This window comes from Camarhynchus parvulus, chromosome 13, assembly GCF_901933205.1.
Source record: "Camarhynchus parvulus chromosome 13, STF_HiC, whole genome shotgun sequence".
Classification (NCBI taxonomy): Eukaryota; Metazoa; Chordata; class Aves; order Passeriformes; family Thraupidae; genus Camarhynchus; species Camarhynchus parvulus.
The window spans coordinates 15,697,157-15,720,772 of NC_044583.1; the positions used below are offsets into that span (position 1 = coordinate 15,697,157).

The 23,616-nt window shown below is 44.7% G+C and overlaps 1 protein-coding gene across 1 annotated transcript in view; it reads right to left on the bottom strand.

Annotated features, from left to right (window-relative positions):
• Positions 1-23,616, bottom strand: part of NSG2 (neuronal vesicle trafficking associated 2) — a 31,319-nt gene that overhangs the window by 3,891 nt on the left and 3,812 nt on the right. The window contains exon 3 of the mRNA XM_030957477.1: positions 13,713-13,832. Within this exon, the coding sequence (XP_030813337.1) occupies positions 13,713-13,832 (120 nt within the window). The remainder of the gene's footprint in view (positions 1-13,712; positions 13,833-23,616) is intronic.

Genomic DNA, 23,616 nt, shown 5'->3' on the forward strand with positions numbered 1-23,616 from the left:
CCTTTGTGCCTCCTGGGCAACTCCACCAGGATAAATTGTGCCCCGCAGGAGAAAGGGGATCCTTCTCTGTAAAAGGAAAAATATCCTGACTACTGACAAAACCCCACAGCATGTCCAAGAGCAGATGCTGGTGCTGGAGGTACCAGACACAATTCCTTCTTTGGGGTTCAAATATTCCCCCTCTCCTCATTGCCCAGCAGGTCACCCTGTCTGTCCCTTTGCTGGAGCTCCCTTCTCTCCAGCTTTTCCAGGTCCCTCCTAAATAGTTCATCCAAGAGCAAGTCTTCTGTCCCTACTCCATGTCTGAATGGAAGCCCTGATCACTGGTTTTTGCTCAGCTGTCTGTTCCTCAAGGGCTGAGCAAGGAGATGTCAAACACTCCCATCCTCCCCTTTCCCAAAGCTTTCTTGGTCCCATAATTCCACAAAACCCCATCACATCCAAAACTCAGGCTAGAGAGAGCTGTGGAGACTTATCTAGCAGGAGAGATTCCTGAATTCATTGTTAAATCAGAATATTTTAGAATAAAAGGTAAAAAGGTGAGACTGGGGCTAAGAGGCTTTGCCAAGGACAAAGAGTTCACTGAAGCCCAGCCCAGCTTTTTAATGTTCCTGCTTGGATTAACCTCTCCTTGGGGCCTCATCTGTTGCAAAATGGGTCAATTAAGCCAAAGGCAGCAACAGAGGGAGCAGAATTTACTGCTGGAGCTAGGAGAACACTGTTAGGGAATCCTGGAGTGCTGCAGAGGGATCTGGCACTAAAGGAGTGCAGTTGTATGAATTGCACCACTCCAACCAAGAAAATTTGGGATCCATCTCCTCTCAGAGCCCCCTCAGAGAGGTGGACAGAAATATTTCAAAGTAGCTTTATGGCAGCCTTTGGGTTCCCAGCCTGGGGGTGTCTGTCCCTTTTCATGGTGAGAGAGGCTCAGCTGGATTCAAGGCAGATGCAAATGGAATTTGACATCATTTGTGTCCCCAAAAGAAGCTGTATTACACATGGAAAAAATAAATTAATTCCCTTTGGTATGGTAAAAGAGAGATTTCCTGGATTAAATATACTCTACTTTTTCCAGCTGGAGACCTGGGAAAAACAGATCCCTCCCCATGAAGAGCCACCACAATCCTGATGGCAGGTCAGTGTGGAGGAGCATTTCCCCTGTAGAGCACAGATCCATCACCTCCTCCTCATTTAAAGGGGAGCCTGCTGGGCCTGGCACTCCCTCTGATTCCAGTGTAGGCACTAAACCACGATGACAATGGCACAAGTGTCCTTTGAGGTTAATTTGAAGGCACTAGAGCAAGATGTTCATCTTGTTCTACCAAAGCCAATGCTGAGGGGCAGCCCTGGTTAGAAATTCAGAAATAAGAAATGCTCGGCTCTCCAGTCTGGCTACTGTGCCCCAAATTAAATGTGCAATGAGAAAAGAAATGTTGCTTGAAACTCAGCCTCCAGAAGAAGAAAGAACTGAGCTGTCTGCAGTGAGAATAAATGTTTCTTCATGGCTCTTCTGCTAAATCCCACGTGCATGCACAGCCTATGGAAATAACCATGAGAACTGCAATTTGAGGGGTTCTTTCCTCTTGTCCTCCCACTGAGTCCCTAAAAATAACAAATTCCCCTCTGTTCTGGCCAAGTGCTGACACCCAGTTGATCATGGCCCTGTGCTGAGCTCTCCCCTCCCTGCAGGCTGTAACTGAGTCCATTTTCACCCTCCTGCCTTTCCTGCACTCACAGAATTGCTGTGACAATATTACACCTGCTGATAAATGGTGGAAAATTGCTCCAGATGAAATGTCATGTAAGATGTTAAAACCCAAAGGAAAGGGAAGAGAAATCCACCCCCGGATATTCTGGCATGCCAGAGCTAAGATCCACCTCTCCAACTATTCCAGAGCATACAAAGCTTCATTAACATTCAAACACCAAAGAACCACAGAGCTGCAATACCTAATAAACCTCCACTTTTTTTTTTATGATTAACACGAACCTTGGCAGTCTCTAAGCAATATAAACACTCACAGAGGGGAAATAAAATTTAGTGAGCAGATAAAACCTAGAAGTGCTGCAGGCATGAATCTGTCACATGTGACTGCTCGAGTGGGTGAAAGAAGGGGGGGGATTTGCTTGCCCTCTCCTCAAAATCTCACATGATTCCCAAAGGTTCCTTTAAGAGGGAACAGAGAAGAGAGAACATCATTACCACACCAAAACATTCCCACCAAAAAATGTGGGAGAGGCCCTTTACATCCATGAAGGATCAAGCTCCCATCAACAGCAGCACACTTGGGGTGGTTCTCCCTTTTCCCACAGATAAAGAACATTTTTTGCATTTTCACACAGCACAGATGAATAAAAGGATCCATCCTCATCAGGCAGCAGGAGATCAGGTGCCAGCAGGTTTTGTGCCAGGCAGAGGATGCCTAATTGCAGTGGTGTTCCAGCTAACCTGGCTTTCATGCAGCCCATGGAAGCATCCTCCCTGCTCTCTTTGATTTATCAGCTGCCCAGGATCTCCTTTTTCATCAAAAATTCCCTTTTTCCCTCTCTCACTCCAGTACAAAGCCTTATTTAAAAGGCAACCAGAGAACAATGGCACATCCAAACAGCAGGGCATTTATTAAACAGCTTTTTTCCATTGCAAGGTTTTTACAGTTTTATTTCTTATTCATATAATATATAATCAGGGAATGGCTTGGCTTGGATGGGACCTCAAAGATCATCTCATTCCATGGGCTGGGACCCCTTCTACTCCCAGCCCTGTCCATCCTGGTCTTGGGCACTGCCAGGGATCCAGGGGCAGCCACAGCTTCTCTGGGCACCTGTGCCAGGGCCTCCCCACCCTCACAAGCAAGAATTTCTTGCCAATATCCAACCTAAATTTCCCCTCTTTCAGAGGGGTGGCACTTTGTAGATACCAGGCATGATTTTATTTCTACATTTCTGGTAAATCAGTGTTTGACTCTGGACACTTTTCTCCCTGCTTATACACTTAAAGCAGGAGCAGAGCCAAGAAGATGCCAACCAAGAAAAGCCTTGCTGCCTACAGGAAAAGCAGCCAGGCCCAGAGAAGAGATAAAAATCATTTATCACAGAAAAATTCCTACAAAATTCTGCACCATTTTCCTACTCTCTACAGCTGTAATGTGAATTAGGGATCTCAGAAGCTTCTGCTGCCTATTTTTGTTCCTGCACTCTTCTCAGTCTCTTCACAAAATTCCAGTTTCTCAGGAAAGGATCCCACTGCTGCTGCCATGTCTGGTTCTACAAGATGCCTTCAGTGTTGCTGGGTATTGGGAAATTTTCTGACATTTAATGGGCAATTCAGCTGAAGAAGTTCTCTTGGTTTTAATTTTTCTCTTTGTTGAAGGAGAAAGGCAAAGAACAAGGCAAAATTTGTTATGAACAAAACTGGCAGAAATTCTGTCAAGGTTATTTCAGAGAGGAGTTTAAGAGCTGTGCCTGGAGAGGCAGCAAAGCTTTTCCTGTAGTTTATGGCAATTCCATTACACCTGAAAACCCATCAGTCCCTGACAACCCAGTTAACTTGCAGAAAAAAAAATCACAAAATCATCTAAGGGCATCCAAATACATCCATGCACTCCTGAATCCATTATAAGGATTTCTGCTTGACAATGAAAAATTCAGGAAGGCAATTTTTTCCCTTTCATGCCATAACTTGTTCAGCTGATAATGAGATGGAAGACTGACACCATCACATTTCCACATGGAAGGCACAGTTAAAGGATCAGGAGCTCCTGGATCCAGCTAGCCTGGTGGCCTCTGTGTATTCCAGGATGGAATCCAAGTGCAAACACCCAAATCCAGGTTGTTATTGCAAGGAAACACTGGTGTGTCAGCAGGGAGGGAGCCACAGGCTGCCAGGACCCTGAGATGGGTCAGGTATGATGAGGTACCCCCCAAAGTCACCCCAGGAAGAGCTGCCCCACTGTTCAAACTCTGTCAAAAAACTGTTGGTGCCTTGCCCAGCACCCAGACACCCTGATCTACCCTGGCAGTGAAAATGATCTGACTGCACTTCTTCAAAAATGTCATTTTACTTCCCACTGTTAAAAATATTTTTGTAATAAGTTGCTGATTTTGCTGATCTTCTGGCAACAGCTTCGCCTCTGAAATTTTGAAAGGCTAACTGCAGAAAAAGTGACACAATTGGGTCTTCAGATTTGCTTAGTACTGCTCAAGGAGATGTAGGATTTGTTCTTTATTATTACAGCACAGCTTTATTCCAGATGGTGTCCAGATTAAGAATTGTTTAGGAGATGCTTTGTAAGAGGAAAATGTCCTTAGTCATGTCTCTACATTTTCAGGGGTATAGGAAAATACTCCTCAGTGCTGTGAGGTTTCTTAATGAAGTTTTAAGGTGGATGGGATTTTTTTGGTCCTTTAACTTACATTTCATAACCACAAACCAATCTGGCCCCAGTTCTCAAAAGAACAGATGAGGATGGGATCATCCTGGGGTCCAGGAACTTCTCCTATCTGCTCCTGGGCTGGTCCCCATGGGCAGCAAAGGGGCTGGGATTGGGCCCCCTCAGGTGAGACCCCACGTGCGGAGCTGCCCCAGCCCTGGCCCAGCACAGCCAGGAGCTGGAGCTGCTGCAGAGATCCAGAGGAGCCACCAGGGGATCAGAGGGATGGAGCTGGGAGAGCTGGGGCTGTTCAGCTGGACGGGAGAAGCTTTGGGGTGACACAATTGTGGCCTTTTTGTACCTGGAGAATCTACAAGGAAGATGGAGAGAGACTTTACAAGAGCCTGGAGTGACAGGACAAGGGGGGAATGGCTTCACACTGACAGAGAGCAGGGTTAGATTGGATATTAGGAAAAAAAATTTACTGTGAGGATGGCAGGCCCTGGCACAGGGTGCCCAGAGCAGCTGTGGCTGCCCCTGGATCCCTGGCAGTGCCCAAGGCCAGGCTGGAAGGGGCTGAGAGCACCTGGGACAGTGGGAGGTGTCTCTGGTGGCACTGGATAATTTTTAAGGTCCCTTCCAAGCCAAACCATTCTGGGATTTTCTGCTTCCCTATTCCATGGGTTCCTTTCAGCCCACACAGCCCAGCAATGAAATCCCAAAACACTTACAGAGAGCAGAGAGGCTCCAAGTACCCCAAAGCTTCAGAAGAGTGCACTTGAAACAGCACTGGCTGTCTCTGAGGCAATTTCCCCTCCCAGCCATGTCCCCCTGGGCTCTACCCATCCCTGCACGCCCCAGCCCACTGTGACAACACCAGAGAACCTCTCCAAGTCTGCAAATCTTAAAAAGAAACATCACTTTTCCAGGATAGGCAGCAGCAATTCCTCTGCTCTGCATCTCCTAAAGCTGTGAGAGCAGCACGAGTGTGGAAGGAGCACACCATGTTTCTAAGCAATTTGTCAAATAATTAAATTATGCACACAATAACTAGCTGGCTCAATTATATTAGCCAGTCTCCATCATGTAATATAATTTCTAGTGGCTGTTTAGGCACTAATAGCCTCAGATCTTTTTAACAGTGTCTGGTGCCAGCTGTGGGCTGCGTGACATCTCCCTGTGCCAAGTCAAACCCCTTGGATGGAAAATTCATGGCTCTGTTTCCAAGCCCCCGTTCCTTATGGAAGTTCTAAATGCCATTTTAAATAAAGCTGCTTCAGCAATGAGTATCAGTGAATTTCCATTTAGGTAAATAAAAAGCTCTGTTGGGGTTGCTTTCTCTTTTTTGCTATTTAGTGCCATAAAAAATTCCTTCATCAAGCGGGCAGGTATAGTGAGATGGAGTAATTTTGTTTCTGGGAACACCAAATAAATACATGGCCATTTTGGCAGACCAGACAGGTTTTTTAAAGGTGTTTTTCCCCTCCTCCTGTAAGAATATTTTCTTTCTTTTTCAATTGTCAGAAGCCTTCCCACTGGAACTAGGTAATGCCCAGGCCATTCAGTGATTCTGTGTCTGTTACCTCCAAAAGAAATGGAGCAGAGCCCCCAGATTAAACAAGTGGGGTGACTCAAGAACTGCTCAGAAAGGAGCTTTTCTTCCCAAAGCCACATCCTGAGAACACCTGGCAGCTCAATTCAGGAGCTGAGCAATGCTGGAAGAGGCTTCCTTCCAGACCCCTAATTTGAGGTGTTTTTTCAATTAGTGGGACTGCAGCAGACAGAAACATCCTCTCCAAGGCTTCCTGACGTGCAGCCCTTCCCTGCTGCCCTGGCACAGCCTTGGCTGTGACATTTCCTCTGGTCACTCCACGTGGGACATGGCAATGGATGCCTCAGTTCATCACAGGCCCTTTTTAAATGCATTAACAGGAACACAAGATAAATCAAGTCATCAATAAAATGTCTCCTTGCCTGCCCTTTGCCTGCCAAGACTCAACCTCTGCACAGTCTCATGAATGCAAAATCGTCCCTCTCACTCCTCCCCAGTGCTGGATTTGGTGCAGGGAAAGCTTTGGGAGCCCTGAGCAAGAATGGATTCAGGGATTAGCTCATAGCAAGACACCTGGAACAGCAGGTTGTGTTCCCTGCTCTGCTACTGCCTTTTCCTGACACCTGACATCCCTCCAAACCCAGCTCCAGAGCCACCCACAGCTGCAAACATCTAAATTCCCCAAACCTTGGCTTTTTCTGAGGCAAAACCACCCAAAGACCACCACCACACCACAGCCAAGGATCAGGCTGGCTCTAGGGAAAAGCTGAGGTGCATCTGCTTTGTGAAATTACCTTTTTCCAAAGGTCAAGCTTGCATGAATTACAGCACCTCTGTTCAGTGCACTCTTGTGCTTGAAGAAAATAACCACTTGGAAGTTTGTTCCTTCAAGAAGGGAAACAAATTCACCTGTATTTCAGCATTTATGTCTCCCATCATGAGCAGGAAATAATATTTCTGCATTCATGGTTCAGTACACCCATTTCTCCTTAAAAACTTATTATGTTGGTGCTTTATAGGAGAACAAAGTGAGGACTTGGTGAGCAAAGTGTCCCCTGGGTAACTTAAGAATTAAAAGCCTTTCCATTTTGAATTAGAAAGATGAGGCTTTATTGCTGCAAATGACTTACAAGAGCTACTCTTTTAAAAGCAAACACGAGAAATGAGTAATCGAGGTGATTATGCTGCCTCCAAAGGCACCAGGCCAGTTCCATTAGCTGTGGATCCGACCCAACAGGCTTTAATACATCTGCAAGTACCAACAAGAGGCAGCTCAGCTCTGCCTAACATTCAATCACAGCCTGTGCTGCTTTAGAGAGAGTGAAACATTGCATGGAGAAATTTGTGTCACTGAAGCTTTGCACTTCCTTGATTATTATTTTTTTTTAGCATTCAGTGGTCTGGCTACAAGACTCCAAATGCACTTCCCAACAGGCAATAAACTTTGCTCTGGTTTCACTCAGCTGAAATTCTTTCCTGCTCCTCCATCCTGCTTGGTCTCTTTTGCTACAGTGGCCACACCAGCATTAAATATCTTTCATTTCACCTCAAATGCTGTCAGGAAAATTGCCCAACACGCAGATTTCCTGTGGGGTGCCAGAGGTAAGTGCAGAGTGGTGCTGGAGACAGAGATGCAATGTAAGAAATCCTCCAGGCCCAGTGAGAACTGCAATTACACCCTGGAATTACACCAGGGGTATCTCCATGTGGTCACTTATGGAAATATTTTCAGGCATTTTGCTCCAAAGCTAAGAGTCAGTTGAGGTTTCTGCTCTGTAAATCTTTCCCTTCAATATATCCTGGTTTGAAGAATGAACTTTCAGCAAGTGTACCTCACAAAAATGTAGGCATGTGAATATTCTCTGTGATTTCCACTTTTAGAGATTTTCTGCAGAACAATTAACTTTCTTCTTCTCTCCAAAAATCAATTAAATGGAAAAAAACCCAAACCAAGACTGAACAAATCTCTTCAGCTGACTATCCTGTTAGTGCTCACAGATGGCAAAAATAAATAGAGTCAAGGCTTTTCCTGGCTTTGTAAAAGAGTATCTATGTGTGTAAAAAACAAGAATGCACTGTAAGGAATGGTCCATTTCCTATTAAAAAATCATATTTGGTTTTTTCTTCCTTTGCTTTGTTAAGAGGTCCCTGAGCCAGTAGAGAGCATTCTAGTTAAATCAAAATAGATTTTTCTTGTGTCTTTTAGACACAGACATGACATTTTTGGGCCCTTGCCTGTACAAAACAATTAAGGAATTAGCTGGGGGTTCTTACAAAACCCCCAGACTCCTACCCAGACAGAGAAAACCTGCAGGGTTTATAGCACTACCTGGGGCTGTGATCAGACAGATCTGTTCCCTGGCAGCTGAGCCACAAATCCCCACTCAGCTCATCCTCACAGCTCCTGATTGTCACTGATGATCACAAACGGCTCCATCAATCTGCCTCATGCAGCCTGGGAGAGCCACTGGGACAGATGTGACCTGTCCTGTTCTCAGAAATCCTCAGAAGAAGGATTTCTGAGCTCAGGCAGAAAGATGAGGAGCACCATTTCTCACCTGCACACCACGAGTGAGAGCCTGGAACCACACAGGTGAGGCCATCAAGGCCAGGCAGGGCCGGGCAGTGATTTTTTTGGGAAAAGAGAACCTGTGACCTTCTGAATGCACTGGAAATATTCAGCCTCCACAGAGGCAGCTTTGGCTCCACTCTCAGATCATCCACCACAGTCTGGAGAACACTTAGGAGCCTGGAACCCCTGCAGGAACTCACCCACTGCATCCACAGGGAGAGGAGATTGCCTGGAGACAGCTGGGAGCTCCCAAGGGGAGGGAATATTCCTCCAAATCAACCCCTTCCCACTGACCCTCTCTGAGTGCTAGGTCCCAGAGAAAACCCCGGTGCCAGCCGTGCTGCTGGTGCCAGTGCCTGCTCCCTGTGCCTGCCACATCTCTGCTTTGTCCCTCGTTCTCCTGGATCCTGAAAGCACCAGCAGCAACTCCCAGCAGGGGGAGAAATCCCCGCCTACAGCCATTAGCAGGGTAATGGGATCCTCCAGGGCCACTCCAGCTCAGATAAGCGATGGGATGTGGCAGTTGCCATGGTAACGCTGGTACTGATAGGATTGAAAAGCAGAGGGAGTCCTTTCACCAGGAGTTACTCCTGCCCCGTGGGAACTCAACAAGTAAAGGAGAGTTTAAAATTTATTTACCTATGAATGGTTTCAATGAAAAGCCCCAGCTGTTTTCCTGGGATTTCTTTGCAGGTTAGAGGAAGAACTGTCAGCATAAAGCAACAGCCTACAGGTGAAAGGAGAACACCCCAGGAGGAGTCTGAAGGATCCATGGCATGGATGGGAAGTTTGGGAAGGGGGAGCAGGAATGGCACATTTGGGGCTCCGTGTGTGCAGCAAAGTGTGAATTCCCTGGAGATTTGATGGCTCACCTTCCAGCAGGGGCATCAGGGGAGCATCTTCCATTTAGCAGAGCTGTTACTAACATGAAATTATTCCCTGGCTGAGAAAAATCTTTGTTAATTTGGAGCCAAGCATTTCAGGTATTGGCTTGGGTTTGATCATGAACAATTCTTGCATCATTGTTTTGTAGGGTGTAGCTGGAGACAAAGACGTTTTGATCTAAATCTTTCACATTAAGTCAGAGGAAAAGAATTGTTCCAGTATGAGCATTTCAAGAACAGAAGCACTTGAATGGGTTCCACTACATTTTAAGGACCTGATGAAAAGTGTGGGCAAGAATTATATCCCCTGGTCCCTGGATCTGCGTGTATCAGAGCAGTTTCAGGGTGGAGGGAGGAGAGGGTGATCTAATGATAAGAAATAATTGTCATTGCACACTCAACAGGAACAGATGACACAGCCAGTGACTCTGAAAATGCATCTTGCCAAATTGCAGCAAGAAGGATGAAGTTCTCAGTCTTCATCAATACTGGCAGATGATTTCTCCAGGTAGATAAATTGCTTGCAAAAAACATCTTAAATATATCGACTTCTCCCCCGTACACCCACTCCCAACTTGTTCTGTTAAAGACAAGTACTGAGCTTAATTATTCCAACTCTGAAAACATAAACTTTTTAAAGAAACTGATCCATTAAGAGGAAAGAACTGTAGAAGACTAGAGAAGTCAGGTAACTATGGGAGGTAACTATCACCCAGCTAACAGTCAATAAATCATTACCTTCCTGAAAATAATTAATAGTTCTGTGGCAGTGGTGAGGAAGGGCTCAGACTGGTGTAACAAGGAGACCAGTTTGTGTAAAACCAGTAAGGGGCCAGCAATTCCAGGTGTCACCCAGTGCTCTGCAGGCCCACACAGAAAGGCCACTTCAGACCTCTTCTGGTGCTATCCAAATAAATCAGTGCTGCTGGATGGTTTCTGGGCTATCTGGACCGGTTGGAAGAGAAAAGGAGTCAGTGAAACCCTGTTCTCCAGAAGTAACAAGACTTTATTTGGTGGGGAATCTGCCTAAAAAGCAAAAGGGATTCAATCTCTTTTCAGTACTGATAGAAATAAGGGCAGAATGATTACTCACATATGAGGGGTTGTTCTTTAAAGATGTTCAGTGGGGGCATCACTGGTGAGAAGGAGCAGGAAGCCTCAGATGCAGAGGGTTAGAGCTGTCACCCCACAGAGGAATCAGAGCCACATTTACAAACCCTCTCTAAGGCATCTCAGTGTTGTCAGAGGATGGCAAAGCCCAGGAACAGGAGCTCCCTCCAAAGCACTGCAAATGGAAGGCAAAGAGCAGCCACCCTTCCCCCTCAGCCTGGGAAACCTCAGCTGACAGAGCTGCTGCAGAACAAGATCTCTGCAGCTCAAAAACCTCCTAGAGGAACACACTCCAAAGGTAGAAGCAGTCTGGAGAAGGCAAGGTCTATAAATCACTGCCTGTCAGCTTAGAAAAATGTTCTCTTTGCTTCTCTGTGGAGGAGTAAAATGAGAAATTTCTTTTCTGTATAGATGGCTCAGCCATGAGGTTATTTTAACATCATTTTCTCGTAACCCATCTACACACAACTATTTAAACAGTGTTATAAAGGAGGTATGGGCTGACTCATGCAGCTGAAGAATCAGCCTAATTGGTCAAACTTCCAGGACAGTGTGTGCTGAGCTGGAGAGAATCATAATCTCATCTATTAGGGGATGTGACAAGAGGCAGGAGCTAGCTCAGATTCCTGGAAGAGCTGGTGTGAAATAAGAACCGTTGCCTAGGGACAGTCTCTTCTTTATGATAATTAAAGAGCTCAGATCTGGGCTATTCTGCATGGATGAAAAATATGCAAGCATAAGCTTAAATTCTGGCTTGGGCTTGTTCATGTGAGAAAGTTGTCTAATTATTCATTAGTTTCTTCAATAAAAGATACCCAAAAGGCAAGGAAAGGGCATCTGTGGACTTGGCTGGCAGGTTCACGTGGTCTCAAAACTTTTTCCAGATGTCTTGATCTTCTGTAGCACAAAACCACAGAATTGCAGCCTCTTTTCCCAGGCAGCCAGCCCCAGGACAGGAGGAAATGGCCTCAGGCTGGGCCAGGACAGGCTCAGGGTGGACATCAGCAGGAATTTCCCCATGGAAAGGGAGCTCAGGCACTGAAACTGCCCAGGGAGGTTTGGAGTGCCCATCCTTGGTGTCCAAGGAAGGGCTGGAGGTGGCACTCGGTGCTCTGGGCTGGGGACAAGGTGGGGATTGGTCACAGCTTGGACTCGATGGTATTGGAGGGCTTTTCCACCCTCAAAATGACAAAAGAGAATATGATGATCACAGTTATATCATCTTTTTTAAAGCTTTTAAAAACGTAGCCAAAGTGAGATCATAAAAGTTAAGTATTTACTGTGATTTGCTCTTACAAAAAAACAAATGGAAGACGATTTCATCAGTACCAGATAATAGGGCAGCTAATAACCAGAGGGCAGGGTTTTTAATAACTTCACTAAAAATATGCACTGAGACAAAAATGCGGTGCGATAAAAAGTACAAAAGGTAATAAATATTAGCTATTAGCTCATTTTGTCAGGAAATAATACTACAAATTTAATGGGATACATGGAAGCTTTATGAAAAGCAGGCAGGGAGAGGCTTAGAGTCTTATCCAGTATTAGAGCAGAGGCTGCCTGATGAATAAGTTGACATTGAAGAGCAGAGAATGAAAATCATATGGATTTTAGGGAAAGGAAGTAGCTCAAAAATGAAACTGTGATGCTGCCAGGCTCTATAGGAAGAGGCCCAGCTCCCACCTCTGCCAGGGCTCCCAGCTGAAGCTGTGAAATGAGAAAACTGCACCAAAAACAGGATGGGAAGAGGAAAAATGCATGAAAGGAAAGGTTTGAATGCAACAGCAAGCTGGGAATTTGAATAGGAAAAACAAGATACTCAGTAGAAGGAGCAGATGAAATAGGATTTATCCATGAGCTATATGTGTTCAAGGAGGAGATGTTCTTGAGTGCTTTTTTAAAATAACAAAGCCAAATCTTTCCGTGGTTTTACTCTCCCTTTCACACCCTTCAGGGCTGCAGGATTGAGTGTTAAATACCCAGTGTGGCACCAGAATTTACAACACCAACAAGGCCATTTACTGCGGGTTAAAGCCAACACATCAGTGCAGGAGACTCACAATTTATTGTTGGTTCTCAGGCACATCGTGTCTGGTTCTGATTTGTGTGGTACACTGGAAATGTTTTCAAGACTGGGATTTAACCGTGGTTAATTCACTTTGCTCTGGTACAATAGAGAGTTACCACTGGTGGTAAATAGTTACTACACACAAGAGCTCAGGGAAGAATTCAGTAAGTACCAACAGCAGATAAGAAACCTTAGATCAAACTGTGATGTCCATGGAAAAATAAAACAGCCAAGAACCATAAACATTTATTCCCACAACTCTTAAGAGTAAATGATGCTTTGGAAGGAGCAGGAATGCCACTGGGCACTGCCCACTTTCTCTGTTTTCTACTCAAAATCATTGATATTTCCTCTGACTTTGAAAATGAGCAATCAGATCTCCCATTTCTATCACTGCCATGCTCTGTGGTTTAGAGAAAGCACCAGGTCTTCCCAGTGCAAAGGGAGGAAAGACTAGCAGCTACACATTTGGAGTCTAATTTTAGGAGGAACTGAGCCATTCTAATGTGCTGCAGTCAACAGGAACCGACAGCACTCAATAATTCATGAGTTTCTTTCCATGTTTGAGTAGAGCCTGTTGAAAATTTCCCAGGGAAACATTTTCCATCAGAAAATTCCAATTCCTGTGCAGCAAAACTGCTTACAGGACAGGATATGCTTGGATTCTTCTCTAATATATTTTTTCCTATGCATTTTGAAGTAGTTTTTTAATCTGTAGTTTTAATCTGTAGTAATATAATAATTATAACAAGGTATTTTAAATATGAAAAGGGTTGACTGGCTATGAGACAAAAGGAATTTTAAAAGGCTAAACCAAATGTTTCAACCACTCTTCACTTGGATTTTTAAAAATTATTTTTAAACACTAGTGTTTGAGAAGAAAAGGGATCCAAAACTGGTTTATTTTCAGTTTGGGCTGGAATATATTTACATCATTTTCTTGGGAAAAAAAAGCATTTTCTACTTGAGATGTAGCTAAGAAGGTATTTTCATGCCTGTCCTAAAAAAACTCTTTACACTCATGCATATAAACCTCTCTTTGACCCTGGTGATGAGTGAAGTGTTATATTTGTTATGTCTTTCCTGTCACTTTGATTCAGTTATTTTAAAACGAATGGAATTTGCATCAGAAGGCAGCAGAACAACCATTTCTTACCTTTAGTCTTTCTGTTACCCCATCAGTGAAACTGACTGTGAATTCAGCAATTTTGGGCACTCTGAGTTTTCCTTTGTTCTTCTGGTCAGGCTGATATTCTGTTCTTGTTTTCACAATTACCTGGAAAATAACAACACTTTTGAGGCTTCTGCCCACAGCAGAGATTTCTGAGTTGTTATCAAAGCTTTTCTATATAAACCATCCCCTGGACCTACACAAGCACCGTAAATGAACACAAGCCATCACCCCCTCAGGAATAAGAGAGGCAGATAAATCAGCAGATACCCAGAACTAGGGCAGTGAGCTTATCACACTGAGCCTTAAAATAGCTGACAGCAAAATGTTTGACACCCACTTTTGTTTAGGAATATTTAATTTTTATATCCTGCTCAACAGGCAGAAGAACAGCCCATCCTAAAGAAGAGCCTCACTAATTAAAAGCTCTGTCCAAACAAGTTCTGCTGAAGCCAATTTAAATTTAGGCCATTTGGAGTCTCATTCATTCAGACTCCAGATTATCAATATTTATCTTGTATTATCACCTTGGCTTTTCCCCTAAGATCTGTGTCTGATTAATCCAGGTCCTACTAATTTTATAAAATGAGGTGGTTTACACCAGTGCAGAAGCCCCTTCCACTTTCTGGCTCTCCATTCTGAGCTGCAGCCTGGTGGAAATGAGAAACTCCAGGAGTGGAGGCTGCTCCAGATGAGAGTGACAAGAGGGATCCTAAAGCTCTTAGTTAGAAACAAAACCGTGGAGAAGGATTGGAACAGATTAAGTGATGCACAAGGTTGAGTTCCCAGCTAATCAAGGACTTATTTCCAAATGGAGACAGCAAAGTCTGCTTTGGACCAAAGAGAACCCCAGGTATTTAATCCTCCTGCATTTAATGCATGGGGAAATCAGAGGGAGAGAAAAGCACTGAGGAGTCATAAGCCAATTTTCTGGATTCAAATGCAAATCATTAAAGACTGATGAATATTTACATCCTCCAGCAAATCCCTCTCAATAGTATTTATTACAGGAGCATTTGCAATATTAATATTTGGTGAGAAGAAGGGATAAAAAGCCACACAAATATGTTTCTGTGAGCAGCTGGGAGCTCAGGATTTGTGATGACACAATGTTAGAGTTGTAGATACTAAAAATTTTAAACTTTCTGTACTGACAGATTCTTGACTCCCAAGAGAACACTACATTTAACCTGAGGGTGTAAAAAAACCTTCCAAAATTGACTGATAACACTAAGATTACAAGTGTCTAGTTAATTAGAAATGTGCTATATCACAAGGTTAAAAATGTAGAATTTGAAGTTTTAGAATACAGTAATATAAATTGTTAAAAATAGGTTAGAAACGGTTGTAAAATAGTTGATAGATTGTTAACATATATGAAACAAGATAGAAATTTTAGGGTGGAGGCAAGTTGTTCTTCTTTACCTTCTTCCTTCTTTTTCATAAGTTTAAGTAATATTTTGTAATTAGACAGAAAAGTCTGCACTGCAGACTTCAAGTAATTAGTTACTGAGTTAAATGAAAAAATAATTTAAATGTCATTTCTTAATTAGATAGTTTAGCCTTAAAAAAACTTGTAACAAAAAAAAAAACAGTTAACCATTTAATACCTTATTAATGAAAAACTATAACAACACAGCACAGAAGAGGGGAAATGACCAATGGGGACAAGCTTGGGCCAGTTTAGGGTGAATCCTGACCCTGCTCAGAACCCACTGTTGAATCAAACCCCATTTTGCCCACCCTGCCCAGCACATTGTGGACAAAATAAAGCAAAGCTCCCTCTGCAGCCAGGACAAAATGGCCCAGGTCAGCTCTGAGCTCCAAACATGCAGTGACCTCATTTTCTCCCTCCAAAGGAGGAAATGCACCCAGTGCAGCTGGCCAGCCTTCAGTCTGCTCCCTGGCCTTTTGTACACCCAGGACAGTGAATTATAGAGCATCAGCCAGCAGCACCTGCCAGCCAGTGTTTAGAAATTGCTCTCTTTCTGTTTTCAGACAATATCCAGTTCTCCCAAATTCATGCTTCCTGCTTGATATAAATCTTAGCAGCAGACAAGTGTTACAATTTATACGAGAGCTTTTCCACAAATTGTAACGCTGGGTCTTAATGAAAGGCAGAATATAAGAAAAAAATAAAATTAAAACGTTCATTGTTTCTAGCTATAATTTAATTTTCTTCATCATCAGCACCAATTTTGTTATGGCTATTTTTTAATTGTTCCACTTCTCCAATAAGCAGGAAAGTTTGCATCATGCTGTCTGCAGGGATACAGAGTCTGAAAATGAACCCACACAGCTCTTCCCTCACCAGGCATCAGATTCAGGTCCAGCAGCAATTCTATCACATCTGGGAATAAATAAGCAAGCTCAGGCCCCAGCCAGATCAGAAGGTACTTGAAACACAATTTGCTGACTGTGCCAGCAGTGAAATGAGTGTGCACAGAGCCAGAGTCACCCTGGGCAGTGTTTTGCAAAGGTATCAAAAAGCTTTGGTAGAAGAGGGAAGAAGCACCTTTGCTAAAGGGCTTTTAGCAGGCACAAGTTAAAAACCTGCTCTCCAGAAGTGTCTTTGTCAGACACCCACTGGAATTACTCAGCAGCAGAAAGGGCAGGCAGTGAAGTCTCCTTTTTAGAGGAGAGCACAGAAATCAAATGACAAAGGTCAAACAGAAAACTGAAAACCTGCAGTGGGGGGGCCATTCAATATCGTGGCAGCGACGATAAAAATGCAATTTTGCTGAGGGCATGGGGTGTACATTGAGAAGAACAGAGCTCCTTCTTGCTCAGTCCCCCACAGGCTAAATAAATCAGCCTGAGCATGGATTCCACTCTTGCAGAGTTAAAAGTGCAAATTTAGAAAAGGAATAATCAATCTTCTAAAGAAACCTTTCTGCATTTTTAGCCTTTTTTTCCCCCTTTCTTTTTCTTTTTCTTATTTTCCAGCCTACTGATTTGAGTTGGATGGGAAAGATTTGCCTTCCCCCATTCCCTGCCATCACTCCTTTTCCACCTTCTTTTTTCCATTTTGTCAGCGAGAAAAAAAAATAAAAATAAAATTCCTGGCAGTGAAGTCTTCCAGGAATTCTACCCAAATTGCTGCTGAACATGGAGTAATAAAAGCCTCCTGACTCGGCAGTCGGGGCGATGCTCAGCGCTCGTTTATCAGCGGCTGCCCCCGAGCAGCTGCAGCCAGCCCGGATCCCACTGCTCCCATGCAAACAAGGAACATCCATCTCACACCAGGACAGCTTTCCTGGGACAGCTGCTGCCCTTCACTGCAGCCCACAGCACCAGAATCATCCCCAGCCCCTCTCCTTGGCTGCTCTCTGCTGGCTTGGGAATTGCTCTGGGTTGAAATCAGGGAAAGAAAGAAAGGGGAAAATTGGAGTCCTGGAAAGAAATGCCATCTCCTTCCCTCCTCTGGGATGTTGGAAAAGAGCTGCTCTAAGGGGGAACTTGCAGATGGATTTAGCTCAGGGAATCTCCCTGCAGATTATCTTGCTCCTGTGATCCGTTCTTAAAGTTTTCACACCATTTCCCAGCACCTTCAAGTTGCAGGAACTGAGCTGTTCATTGCTATGCAGTAAAGGGGACACCAATAAATTACCTGGGACTTTCTTCATCTTACATCCAAAATAAAGCTGTTCAAAGTTGCTTCCTAGATGGGGTTTGCAGATTGTGAGAATATGAGCAGAGAGAAAAGGGTGATGGACCAGCAAAAAGTCACATCTAATTATAGAAACCCTCACTGCAGTCCTTGCAGCTTCCTCCTTAACCAGGTTTGTTTAGAATTTGAGCTAATTAACCACCAATTCAGCAAAGCACTTAAGCATGCAAGTAGTCCTATTAACATCAGCGGGATGAGCCGGATATTTCAAGTTAAGTGTGCATTTAAGGGCTTTGGCCTATGGAGCTGGCTTCAGGCTCCTTCCCACAGCCACTTGCACCAGGATGCTTGGGGATCCTGGGGAATTCTTCATCAATGGCTCAGGGGCTCTGCACGCAGCAGACCCCAGCATCCCATATTACTCATGGAGCAGTAGGGAAAAAAGACCAAAAAAAGAATCTCAGTGATATGCTGGGTCCCACTTGGTGGCTGAGTCAGGAGTTCACACCAGGGTTGGTTCCCTGCTCACAATGCACTGATTTCTCAGACCTTCATTAATGAGAGAGAATGGCAGCTCCAGCAGATTCTCCATATAAATGTGACATTTTGGGATTAGGGGCAGCAAAGGATGATGGGGTGGGAAGGCAGTCAGACAAGCTATGGAAAATGGCAGCTCTGCAGAATTGTCCCCCTCAGGGACAACAATCCCTATCCCAGGCCAGAAGATGCAGCAACATTCCATGTCTGGAAAGGTTCTGACATTCTGTTCTCTTCCTTGGATCTTCTGGTTCCTCAGTCCAGTCCCTCAAACACTTCTGAAGAGCTCAGAGCAGCCTGCATGGAATGGCCTGGAAATTGTGAAACCCCACCACAACAGGACCACGAGCCACATCCATCACCCTGCTCCACACAAGATGTTTCTAATGATGCTGTTTGCTGATACATTTATTGAGTTCCAAACCTAAATGCTCTTATTATTCCAGGCTTAATGCCAGTGCCACGACTGGGATCAATAGGAAATCTTTCCTCAGCTTTAATGGATGCAGGACCATGCACCCTCTCTGTAGTGATGCTTTGGAAAATTATAGGTGCGCTGAGGTGAGAAACAACAGATGAGAGTCTGCCTACACCAGCAGGAAATCCATCATCGACAACCTTGAGAAGGTAAACAGTGGGAGAGTGCTGGGAAATCCAGGGATTTGGGCTGCTGAAAGAGAAAAGAAAGCAAGCTTCTAACCAAGTGGGCTATATTAAAAGCATTTGCTGTGAGGAGGAAAGAGCAGAGTAGATGTGAAATGTGACAAATTGAAAAATATCCCATTAAGCATGGAACCTTGAAAAGGATTTTCCAGCAAAGGGATGAAGTAAGTGTTTCAGAAAATGAACTGATATGAATTCTGAGCCTTGTCTCCAACTGGCTAAATGTAACATCATTTATTGCCACTTTATATTTGCGTTTGAGCTCTATGGTTTTCCCTGAAGAAATGAGTAATAATATTTAACATAACTGGCATTGTGAAAACTTTAAATTATTCATTTGGAAAAGGACATGCAGCCCTGCTGTAATTCCCACTCCACTGCCTCGGTGCATGTAATATATTGTGGTTCAGGTGCTGCAAAGTGCAAACCATAAAAATTTAAAATACTACTTCCTGGGATTATTAATAATGAAGAGTCTCTCAGTCAGAGTAGCTGTCAGATTGACAGAAGTGATAAACAAAATGTGTTGCTGCTACCAAGGAGAAAGGCTCCCTCCAAGTTCAAAGCTGGACTTTGTAGTCCCACAAAATGGTTGTAACACCCCCACCCGTTTCCAGGCGGATTAGTCAGGCTCACTTTTAAATGAAAATGAGACTCAGCTTCCTTCCCTTCCACATCTTTCTCCATTCCTTGCAGAAACAGAAGGGAAAATATCAACTTCTCACAGGCACCAATGTCATGGTTTCCTTTGCCTTTGTTACCCAACAAAGCACCAGCAGCTGAGCAGGACCTCAGGGTGCAGCAGGGGACAGGTGACAGCAAAAGGTGTCCCCAGCCTGAAGCTGGCACTAAACCTGCTGGGACTGGGGCAGGTTCTCCCCTCGTGTGCTCCAAGCCAAGCAATGACCAGAACCCACCATCTGCACACACAATTCTCCAGCCTAATCCTCACCCAGAGCCAGCTCCAAAGAGCAAATGAGATGTGCACATTGCCAACAGCAGCTGAAGTTAAAATACTTAGCACTAAAAGAACAGAGAAAAAGAGATTGGAAAATCATGTTCCAGGGCTTGAAACAATCTCTGGCCTTGCAGGCTTAGGATGAAACATTGATAGGCATGAGCAGTTCCCTGCAGCATCTCCTGTACCTCCTCCTGACTGTTGCCCTGGCTACTGACAGAAAATGGATAAAGTGGACAGATCTCAGATTACCTGGCAATCCCCATGCTGCAAATCTCCAGATTTTTAGAGAATTAGGTCTTTAAAGCTTCCTGAAATGGTTATGGCTATGTCCCATCCTACAGGAACGGCAGCTATGCTTCCAAATCTACAGGATGGGCACATCTCAACAGGCAGGCTTCCCAAAGGCTGATATTAAAATTGGCATCTGGGATATAGGTAATGGCATTCTAGTCATTATGTAAATACATAAAGTGCCTGAAATATCAAGTAACAAACAAATAAAAATTTTTAAAAAAATTAAGAAAAAGATGCCTTGGATCAAATCCATAGCCCCTGGAGAAAGCCAGGGTCAGTACTCTGCTATTTTTTCACCCTGTATCAGCTCATCTAATGGGTGTCATGCTGGAAATGAGTTTCACAGAGGGTGGTAGGAAAAAAGTGCTCTCCTGACTCAGTGCCAGGAGGATATTCCAGGCATAAGGAACATTGCAAAAGGACAAAGACAGCAAATGTAATCAGCCCTGGCATCACCAGTGAAAGGCGGCACAGAATGCAAAGGCTGCACTGGGAGCTGAAGGCAGCTGAGAAGGGCAAGGCACAGCCCCAAGAACAAAAGTGGCTGAGAATTTATTCAGCCAAGTCTCCCTACAAATCCCTGCATGCCCAAAACCACCAGGAACTCACAGGAGGTGAGGTAAGAAAAACTGATTTCAGTAGGTTCATCCAGGAGAGGGTTTAGCAAAGCAGGCAAAAGAATCAATCACAAATTGGCCAGGCTGAATTAGCAGAGCTCCACTGATTTCCCTTCAGCTGCCCTGATTTACAGCAGCCAAGATTCCTGCCCAGTTCTCCTTTCCAGACCAGTAAGGAACTGGTATGTGGGGTTCCTTTGACAGTCTTGCTGAAATCACTTCCACCCTCAGCAGTGAGCTTTCATGGTAGAAAAAAGAACAGGCTCAGCCAAGCCTCCACAGCCCAACAGCCATTCCCTGAGTCCATTCCTGCTGTTTCTGCAGGATGCAGCTCCAGGAATTGCAGTGCAGACATAGCTGGGCTTAAGAGAGGTAATGGAGCTCACAAACCCAGGCAGCTTTAAAGCCCCTAATTCAGGCGCTGATGGCAGAGCAGTTAAGGAGGGAGATTTCTGCCCAGGCTACACAAATCCTGGGATGTTCAGAGTGAAGCTCTGCTGCAGCAGCACATTCTCTGGATGATGGGAGGCTGCTGGAAGCTGCTGCAGGTCCCTGTGAACAGCCCTAGTGGAGGGGTTGGTGTGTGAGAGGAAGGCCAGCGCAGAGTGACATCCAAACAGGAGCAGAAACTGCCAAGGACAGGAGCAGGGCTGTCCAAAACGTGCAAACAACATCAAGGAGGTTCCCCAAATGCTGCTCTGCCCGAGTGGGATGCTGCAAGGATTTCTTACAGCCTAATGAGCAGGAGTGGTGCTCAGTTCTAATACACATCCAGAGGACAAAGGAATTTGCACAGTGTAGGAGGGGGACACAAGAATAAGGCTCAGACTTTGATATTTATGGGGATGAGGCAGAGTATCCCAAGTGGAGAGAAAAAAGGATGGAGAAAGGCAAGACAGCCCATTCCTTTTTATTTGTTATTCCCTTCCTTTGTTTTATCCATGTTTTCTTTCCCTTTGCATCCTCCTCCTCCCTCCTCCCTCCTTCCTCATCACTATCCCAGCCCCATCCCTCCTTTTGTGGCATCCCACCAGCCCCACCAGCAGAGGAGCAGGAGCTGCCTGTTCCCGGCTCCTGCAGAGCTCCCAGGAACGCTCAGCCGGGAATGCTGAGCTGCCTGCAGCCCCAGCAGGAGCAGCAGCCCCCCAAAAGCAGCCCCTTCAGGCTGCACAGAGGGCAGGCTGACACTGCTACCCAGCACTGAGCTCCGAGCAGTCCCCGAGGTACAGGAGCACTCATCCAGCTACTCTGAATTATTCCTGCTCAGCTGGCCAGGACCAAACGTTATTTTCTGTTAAACCAACAGGGACAGGCTGTGAACACCAGGGACCCTCCTGATCTCCAGGAACGCTGTGTAAATGAATGGCCTCAGCCACTCAGAGAGGGATGTGGCCAGGGGCAGGAACAGAGGGTGGGGAAAGCATTTGAAGAGAGCTGTTACATCTATTTTCTTTTTGTTTTCCTGGGCTTGTGGCAGGAATTTGCCACTAGAGAAATTAATTCTCAAGCCTCCTGATGCATTCAAAATAAAGAACAATGGATCACATGATAAGCCTCCTGCAGCCTTCACCACAAAAGAGGTGCGGATGTTTTTTACAGCCTGACAGGAGCTTTCATGCACTTTTGTGTTATGTAAAATTAGGATTTTACTGCCAGAGCAGAGGTATTTCCTGATGGATTACACTGAACCGAGCCAAGAGACCAAGGGGTCCCCAGTTGTTGTTTCATTTCACATTTCAGTGAACAGAATGGTCCCTGAAAAGCTGCACATCTTTCAGCATTATCATTGCCAGGATACAATCACAGCTGAAGCTGTCTGTCTATGCCTTGGAAAACAAGGCAACAGCTCCTCTTTTTCCCTTTGGTCCTAAAAGATAAAAGACTTCTGTTGTTTTTTTGTTTTTTTCTTTTTGAATCAGAAAAAATGAAATTCAGAGACATAAAAAGCCAGGTCAAGGGCTTGTCCTTGTTGATGGGGCTATTATTGCTGTTACATGGATGGATCTCACCAAAAAGGCCATGCAAAAATGATTTAGGAGCACCTGACTTTACCTTCTGCTCCAGCAAGGGAACAGGGGACAAGGGAAATGCTTGAAGATTGTCAATAAATATAAATGCACAGCAGGCTTGGCACCTTAGGGGGACAATTCCTGCCCTGGGTCCGTTTGTCTCCCTGCAGCCACACAAGTGCTGACAGAAGGATGAGAATGCTGATGCTGCAGGAGGAGCAGCACGAGGAGGGGGCATCCTCCTTTGGTGGGAGAAGAAAGACATTCCAGTGGCCTGCAATTTTAAAAAAGAAGAATTTTGCCAAACTGAAATCCTGCCTGCATTTTTCCAACAGCAGCAAGGTGGGAGTCAGAGGGAGCTGCTAAGCTCTCAGTGCTTTGGAGAACAAGCCTGTTAGGAAAGCACCCCCAAAAGGACAGACAGGAAATTTAAGCACACCTTTAAGAGTTTTCCTTTCTCACCCCCTATATGATTTCTTCAAGGAACTATCTGCAAAGAGCTGGACTTCAGGCTTTACATCACATCAGTAAAAGCCTCATTTTATATTCTGTCTCTGTATCCTTTCTGTGACAGAGGAACCAGACACAAAAAACACTTGGCAAGAGATGATAGAAGCTCTGGTGAAACACCTACATAGGTTAATGCTGAGAGTCACTTTGAGTGACTCTCAAAGTGATTCAGCTACAAAAATGTCCCTAAAATAAAGAAAAAAATCAAGAATTCAAGGTCCTTAAACCACAATTTTCAGTCTGTAGATTCCACAGGCTTTGTGGGGTGCTTTTAGGGATCCAAAAAACAACAGGTTTGATGTTCTTCAACTTGCATGCAGGTATCTAAGACTCGACTGAACCAAAAACCTATAAAGGAACAAAACTTGCAAATACACATCAGGTGAGGGCATTGTCGTAGGGACAGCAGCTGGGCTGCCCAGCACAAGCCTCGTACACTCTTGGATCACTCTCCAAAGCTGTTACTACTCCGCCTCTAGACAGAGCCCTGAGCTGCACCCAAACCTCCCTGCCCTGGTTTTAACGCACCCTGGATTGCCCTGACCCCAGGGTTAGATGCAGGTCAAAAACTCAGAATTTCCTAGATGAAAATCCCTTCTGACAGCAAAGAGAAGGCCAGAAAGGGGAAGGAATACTTAGCAGGGCTGGAATTTTTTTAGGTTTCACTTACAGGGGCTGCCAGGACAAT